Genomic DNA, 8,054 nt, shown 5'->3' on the forward strand with positions numbered 1-8,054 from the left:
TTAAATAAATATAGTAAAAATCAGAAACTACGAAGGTAGTCTGCATTCTTAAATAAATCTAGTAAGAATTAGGGAATTTTAGAAGTTTTTCGATAAAGGACATTTCATTCAATTGATATATCGAGGTGATACAAACGCATCGAAAGAATGCCCGGCCTCTGCATAGCACGATGCACACAGCCCATAAGTCCACCCGTCCCAAAAATAAAAAATTGTTTTACAACTCAAAAATAAATAAATCTGTCTAGCCTATGATGTGGCAGATCCTAACCGGTGATCACACCGCCATCCATGGGGGTAGAAAACCTCCCTGGCCGTACACTCCAGCCGCATAGACGCCGTCATAAATAGGTCCCTGTCCTCCGGCTTTTGTAGGATAGACCAAGTACGGAGCATCGCGTACATACATGAATAACCTGCATAGAAGATGAAACATATTTTTTTTATTAAAAACCACATCATTCCTGGTAAGCCACAATGCCCAGCATAAGGCAGCCGCCCCCACAAGAATATGTGCAGAAAATTGTTTATCAATACCCCTCAACCAGTTGCCGAACATGTTACGTGCACTACGTGGGGGGTATAAATTTGAAGTTAATTTGCATTATTAAATGTATCTAGTAAAACTTTGAAACTACGGAAGGTTGTCCGCATTCGTAAACAAGTCTAGTAAAAATCAGAGAATTCCAATTGTTAGTCTGCATTCTTAGATAAACTGGAATTACGGGAGTTAAATCTAGACAGCGTGAATTTGGCTCAACTTCCATGTGAAAAGTTTATTTGCTAAAAAAAAGTGAAGCTGATTAAGGGTATGGCGCATGCTACAACAAGGTAGACCCAAAGCATTTAATTCGAAAAGTATACACGTCTACTTGTGAAAATCAGTTGCAGCTAACCCATCAAGCTTGTGGTGCACGCATGTGAACTACTAATTGACATAGGGGGTTGGCCACCCCCATAGGCAAAGCCTAGCTATGGCGATTATTTGAAAAATAAGCATGCTCATTTGAGTTTATCACCACGAGACAACTAAACTATGGATTCTCAGGATACGGTCGGCATGCACGCGGACGGTCGCTCCGCTCAGGGCCGGCGACCGATCGACCAGGATCCTTGTGCGAGCGCGCGTAAATAATCGGTGTGCAGATCCTCGGCGTAATCGCGATCGCCACGGGATCACAGGATCAGATTAGTTGCCACGGCCACGACGACGGCGACCGACTACATGAATCCCGTGACTTGCCCGGCGGCCATTGGTCCATGGCCAGCACACTTTTGCGCCACCATGATCGCGATGAACTGTAGCGTATCTCCTCCCCGCTGCACCTTTTCGCCATTACTGCTCGGAAAGTCCATCCCCGGCGAAAGCTCAGTAGTGGTTCGTACGGGAGCGCAGGTCTTTTTTATTCCTGAGCCTCAACGAGCCTATTATTACTTAAACGTTCTGGTTTTAAAAAATGCCAAAAGATCCATGAATCTGCAAATTTTGATGAAAAAAGTATACATAGGCTGGCTGCAAAGAAAAGAGAAATGTCATTATCCATAAGAGCAAACAGTAGTGTTCCTGTTTGGTACTCCCTCTCTTAATTTTGGTTTGTTATAGGCATGCCGGCATTTCTAGATCACTAATCTAACCAACGAAAATACTCCCTCCATCCGGAAATACTTGTCCTAGCAATGGATAAAATGGATGTATCTATAACTAAAATAAGTCTAGACACAACTATTTTTAGGACAAGTATTTCCGGACGGAGGGAGTATAAGTTATATGCCACCAAAAGTATATATACCGTTAGAAACTTTTGTTGATCAGTAATTCAATGGTACTCCCTTGGTTCCTAAATATAAGCCTGTTTAGAGATTTCAGTACGGACTACATACGGAGCAAAAAGAGTGAATCTACACTGTAAAGTATGTCTATATACATCCGTATGTAGTTCATATTGAAATATCTAAAAAGACTTGCATTTTGAACGTAGCGAGTATTACTTTTTGTAGCGTACAATGCATATTCATTCATCATATTGATAATCTAGAAATACACGTGTCCCTTATAAACTGACAGGGAGGTAATGTCAAACCACACATTTTTTTTCCTACTCACAAACGAATGTGTATCTTTTCAGAAAACTTGATAGATTCATAGTGTACTCCCACATATACATGTGGGGAATTCTTTTAGACATGTGCATGCACTTTTGATTTTATTTTTTAGAATATGTAGACCACTTGAGCTCGGGATCCAAAGCAGTTACCACCAGTACAGCAGCTCCATCAATCCATTCCAAGGGAAAACGTGGGCACAAATGGAGAGATAATACTAGTAGCACCAATACTGCAATCTCCAACATATGTTAGTTAAACAAAGTCGCAGTTAGAAAAGAGCAGAAAACTGGATAGCTATCAGCCTACCACATTGTGATTGGCAAGAGAGGCTTACAGTAGGTGGAGTGTAGCTCTCCATGTATCACCAGCCGGCTATGCATTCCAACTGCTTCTGCTGCCGCTTGGGTCCCAATCACCAAAGAATATGCATGATGGCGATCGATGATCGATCGCGGAATTATTCTCGATCAAGAGACCATTACAACGCTAAGATTCCTCCATTGCCAATTTTTAAAACGGGCGCCAGTGCCTGACAGACAGTTCACGCTCATGTACTTCCATTCATATCCACTCGCTGGAGCCGGAGCCGGAGCTATATATACGGTCAGCACGAGCCGAACACAGCATTCCATCCAGAACACAACACCCGGCTAGAAGCTTATCACTGCTGCCAGCCTGCTTCTGCTTGCAGTTTCTCATACACATGGAGAACACAACATCGCCACAGTCTTCTTGCATCAGCCAGCCGCCACCGCCGGCGTCCATGTCGGTCGGCGAGAGCAGCTGGGCTATGCACTTTGCAAACTTTGTGGCATCAACAGACAACAGACAGGAGATGGATCACCAAGGAGGAGAAGCCTCTGACAGTGATTTCTCCTCTGGCTTCTCTTCCTCATCTGATTCCTTGGGTGATGGTTCCGACACCGACTCCTTCCTCACGTCGGACCTCATGGATGAAGATGACGAGGATGATTCTCTGCAGGACACTGCCTGTTCTTCCGCCGCTCGCCCTAAGGTTAGTAAAGGAAGAAAAATAACTTTCTCTTGTTAGGCATAGATAACTTGATGAACAGCAGTACATATTTAGCCTTTATTCTAGGTTCTAACATGATTATGATTTTTGTTGTACAGGTAACCAACATGCATGATATGTTCATGAAGTCAATTCTAACCATGGATGCGAAGGACATGAACACCGCCCAGCTGGTATGTTCAAGAAGCAATCTCTATCATCTCTTTCTAGCTTCCTTCAGACGTTGTTTAGATGTTATAGTATAAGCTTTTTCTTACAATTGTGTGTTCCTGAAATATTGCAGGCCAAGTATTTCCTCGATGCGGGTTCAAGGCAGCAGGCGACTGGTGCGGTTCCAGAAGCGATCAGCAGTGGAAATAGCAACGAGAAGCAGCTGCATGAGTTCAATGATCTGAGGAAGAAAGGGCTTTGCTTAGTCCCTCTCTCCATGTTGATAGATTACCTAGGTTGATTACTGTTCATGTACTGTAAGAACGCTGGTTCAGTTATATACAATATATATATATATATATATATATATATATATATATATATATATATATATATATATATATATATAAATAGTTCGTACATCACTCTCTTGTGGACTGTGTCAGCTGAGAACACTACTTCCATCATGCCGTCGAGCTGTCCAATCATGCCATTAACTAATAAAAACAGGCATTCAACTATCGAGAAATAATAAACAAGAAGTAAGAAATATTCAAGTGCATGACAGTGAGGAAAACTTTGTATATTGCTTCAGTACATTGTATGTGTACCGAAACATTTCAAATCTCAAGTGGAGGTAAAACCTCAGTGCGATTCATCAGTGGCATCCAAGTTGAAAACTTGAATGTAAAACGTATCTTACCTCAGCAGAAAGCTTCCGTCAGATTTTTATGCCGTCAACATTTTGCCGAAATGCAGGCATTTACCTTGAAATTAGTAGAAGATATCAGGTTAGCACTAGCATCAAGTGAAATATGGACTATGTAATTCTCAATCTTTCATGATATAATGATTAGTGAGCTGGCTCATTCAGTTTGAAATCTGAGTTTGACAATCACATGGTCAAAAGATTCCGTTAAGCCTATACGCACACGTCAATGATGTGACCAGTAGGTACAAGTAGAACTGTACAGGCAAGCTGTAATACTCTTCTGACACAAAGGCTAATCTTTCTTTACTCGCTACTCACTAGAAAGTACCAGAGGCCTGCTTAATTAATCAGAGTAAGCAGATGGGGTATCTCTGACTTTCTATAAGTATCAAAGCCTACCAAATCAAAACAAGTTCTTTATTAGTCTGCTAGGAATAAGTTCAGTCAGTAGTATATTTACATGATACAGTCTTACGGAGGTTGCAACTAGCAACCCATTTCTCTAACAAAGTAAGAAATTTCCATGTGCCATCACAAGGAGGCAGTTAGCATCCAGTGGACCTTCAATATTAGACACCTATAAGCACATTCCTCGGATTCCTCCAAAATAGTACAAACGATTAGTAATTTAAAGGACAGGGTTGTCGCAGGTATGTGATACTCATTCATCAAATTCTGGCAGGAAAAGTCACATTTATGTTATTTAGTGAACTTACATTTTTTCTGTTCCATATGACACAGTCTTCAGCGCTGCCAGGAAATTCTCTTTCCATAGAATACAGCGGATAAGTCTGAAAATGCCCACTTGCAGGTCTGACTGTTATCCTTAACTCATCTTTAATATATGCTGAACTTTTCGACGACAACCTGGATATTGTAGAATGTAGATCGTAAGATAAGATTTAGTTGGAAAGTTCTTAGGATACTGGATCCACTTCTAAGACATCCATGACAGGGGTTGGTTGGAAAGTGTAGAAAAAGCGCAACAGTCTGAATCTGGTGATACTTTTGAAGATATCGAGGGTAATGTGGACAAGATGGGCAAAACACGGAAGGACATCTTCCTCAAAACTCTAGATGTTATTCAAAATGTATTTCAAGGTTGAAAACATCGAGGTAAGAACATTGAGCAGTTGGGTGCCGCATCATTATCAATCAAGGTTGGTCTGGGGAGCACAGAGCAGAGCCGTATGACCAACAACTTCTGAAGTAATCCTGGTAACAACCAAGTGAGTACCATTTACAGTAATTGGACATTTGGGGATACTGTGAGCATAAAACAAGACCTATTGACAATGCCCCTAATCACCACTCATTAAAAGCAAAAGGTGCGCCTAAACCCATGTGCTGTTGGTTAAGTCAGCAAGATGGGCAAAATGCATAAGGAAATATTTCTTTAAACTCCAGATGTTGTTCAGAAAGCATTTCAAGGCTGAAAACATCTAGCTAAGAACATTCAGCAGTTCGGTGTTGCATTATTTTTTTGAAAGGCCTTTTGGTGTTGCATTATTATCGGTCAAGGTTGGTTCGGGGAGCACAGAGGAGAATGACCTGTATGAGATACCAACCTCTGAAACACAATCTTTTTAACCACTAACCTAGTAGTACTACTCATGGTAATTTGACATTGGGGAAGAGGATAAAAGAAGACCTAGTGGAAGTGCAGAGCTGAGAACGATTTTTTCCACTCGAAGTCAGTCTCCTACTCACCATTCATCAAAGGCGAAAGGTGCACCTAAATCGCATATGCTGTTGGTCAAGTCAACAAGAGGCCTAACCTATATTCCGGAGGAACATATCATACTCCAGAGGGCAAACCAGAAGCAAGACAGATCCAGCGAACGCGCAGCGGCGGCATCACCACCATCATCATCATAGGCAGCCAAAGCATCGGCATCAGCATCGGCAACGGCAAGGCATCACCGGGTCCAAAAGAGACAAGGAACTTACAACAGGTTGGAACTGCAGACCAAGCACACATATAAAACAACCCACCATTGCATGGAATCTGGTGCTTCGTCGAAAAAGAAATCTGAATTTATCGCCACTTGCCCCAACTTGATCTTTCCAAAATGCTGGAGGCAGGAGCCGGCGCCCCGCGCCCATACGGCGCCACACTGGCAAACGAGCAGCCCTTATTACCCGGCTATTGCTCTGCCCCAAGTCGCGAAAATTCGCCGAGGGTTTGGGATCGGTTGGCATTATCCAATTCCAACGCGCAACTTGTAATAATCAGTTCCAAATTTCTCGATTCCGAGGCAATGTTTAGTAACACCACATCGATTCTCTTGTTAATTTAACAAGTTGGTAGCTGATTTACAGGTCGGCAGGTCTCGTGGGGAGAGGTGAAGAACGAGATGGGGAGGATAGGGAGAGCTGCGAGTGAAGTCCACTTACATAGTCACGTGGTACAACTTCGCCGGTGACGGGGCGAAAAAACCGGCCGCCGTCGTATGGATGATTTTGCCACCGGCGGCGTGGCGGCGGGTTGCCTCGTCTTTGCCGGAGAGCGAGACGGACCGAAGAAGTGAAGAGGATCGCGTTCCGTTCGTCGGGCCGGCATCGACTGAAGTTGGGCTGGGCTCGGCCGGTACCAAATTTAGGTTGCCAGAATGGGCTGGACTGACCATTTCAGGGATGCATTTTCGATTCAAAAAAAACAATCTAATAAGAGGGATACCCCTAAAAAAAATCTAATAAGAGGGGGCGCCAGAAGCAACTAACGAAGGAGTGCTCCCACGAAAGCCTCCCCAAGAGTCACTTTGGGTGGGCTGAGAGCGCGCACTCAGCCGCCGCCACGTGTCGCGTTCTGGACACTCCCTCCGGATTTTGTTTTCTTTTATTTTTTCACACGCGTTTTTGGCTTTTAGATGTTTTTTCTTTGTTTTTTTGACTTTTCTATTTTTCACCGATCTCTCTCTCCTAACTTCCGGACCATCTTTTTGCGCAAAAAAACACATTTTTTCGTTTAGCGCGAGACATGGATTTGCTTCCGCGAGAGGCACGGGTTTGCTTCCGCAATAGGCACGGTCGTCCCTATTGGAAATGAAAAAAAACATGTTTTTTTTGCTTCCGCGAGAGGCACAACCGTGCCTCTTGACAAAGAAAAAATGCGTGTTTTTGTCCTTCCGCGAGAGGTACGGATTTGCTTCTGCGAGAGGCATGAGTTTGCTTCGCGAGAGGGACGGTCGTACCTCTTTCAGAAAGGGAAAAAATTGTGCTCCCAGTTCGGTTTTTTCATCTGGTTTTTTCAAAAAAGAAGTACGTCAAAAACTATCAACATGGGATCTAGTTTTAAAGATCTCAACGTGAGGAATTCAATAGTGAAAACGATTCGAGATTTGGAAGCACGGTTTAAGAGATAAAACGTTTAGAATAAACGGATCTACGAAAAAAAAGGAAAAGTCCCATGTGCGCCACTTGTCGCAACCTGGAGAGGTGAGAGTGACCTTTGCAAAGAGTGCTCCTTAATTAGTGATTTCGCGAGAACTATATCTCGCGTTATGCGAGATAGAAGATACTCTCTTTGAAGCTTTTTACCCTGTATTTGTAGTTACTGGCCGGCCTGTTTTGCCTTTTTTCCTTCACTGAGTTCTTTCGATCGAGTGAGTTCGCTGGTTCGCTCGCCTCAATCAATTTTTTTTCTTGTTTTATGTTTCTTTTTTCTTTGTTTGTTCACGTTTTTTGGTTTTTCTGATGGTTTTCTTTGCCGGTTGTTTTCGGTTTTTACTTTGGTTTTCTGTGGTGGTTCTTTGCTTCATTTTTATTTCCAATTTTTTATTTCCTTTATTTCTTCATCGGTTTTATTTGCTTTTCCTTTTTCTTCGATATAACATGATTTCTTTGTTTTTTCATTGGTTTTCCATTTTTTGAAAGATTTCTTTATTTTTTTCCGTTTACTTGGGTTTCTTTGTTTCGTTTATTTGTTTCCTTTTAGTTTCTTCATTTTTATTTTGTTTTGCGCTTTTCTCATTATACAACGTACACTTTTAATATACACATGAAACATTTTTGAAACACATTGAATATTTTTCAAATACATGATCTACATTT

The 8,054-nt window shown here is 42.2% G+C and overlaps 1 protein-coding gene and 2 long non-coding RNA genes across 3 annotated transcripts; 1 reads left to right on the top strand and 2 right to left on the bottom strand.

Annotated features, from left to right (window-relative positions):
- Positions 1–1,967: 1,967 nt before the first annotated feature.
- On the bottom strand, positions 1,968–2,690 carry LOC120974699 (uncharacterized). The gene is made up of 2 exons (XR_005770041.1): positions 2,441–2,690; positions 1,968–2,335 (listed from the first exon to the last, which is right to left on the bottom strand). It is a non-coding gene; the product is annotated as an uncharacterized lncRNA (long non-coding RNA).
- On the top strand, positions 2,662–3,630 carry LOC109761728 (uncharacterized). Its single transcript, XM_020320584.4, has 3 exons — positions 2,662–3,121; positions 3,238–3,312; positions 3,423–3,630. The coding sequence occupies exons 1-3, from the start codon at positions 2,810–2,812 to the stop codon at positions 3,588–3,590; spliced, it is 555 nt and encodes a 184-aa protein (XP_020176173.1). The 5' UTR covers positions 2,662–2,809; the 3' UTR covers positions 3,591–3,630.
- LOC120974698 (uncharacterized) lies at positions 3,003–6,568 on the bottom strand. The gene is made up of 4 exons (XR_005770040.3): positions 6,399–6,568; positions 4,718–4,868; positions 3,993–4,056; positions 3,003–3,116 (listed from the first exon to the last, which is right to left on the bottom strand). It is a non-coding gene; the product is annotated as an uncharacterized lncRNA (long non-coding RNA).
- Between the last annotated feature and the right edge of the window lie 1,486 nt (positions 6,569–8,054).

Source organism: Aegilops tauschii, chromosome 2 (assembly GCF_002575655.3).
Source record: "Aegilops tauschii subsp. strangulata cultivar AL8/78 chromosome 2, Aet v6.0, whole genome shotgun sequence".
NCBI classification, from domain to species: Eukaryota; Viridiplantae; Streptophyta; class Magnoliopsida; order Poales; family Poaceae; genus Aegilops; species Aegilops tauschii.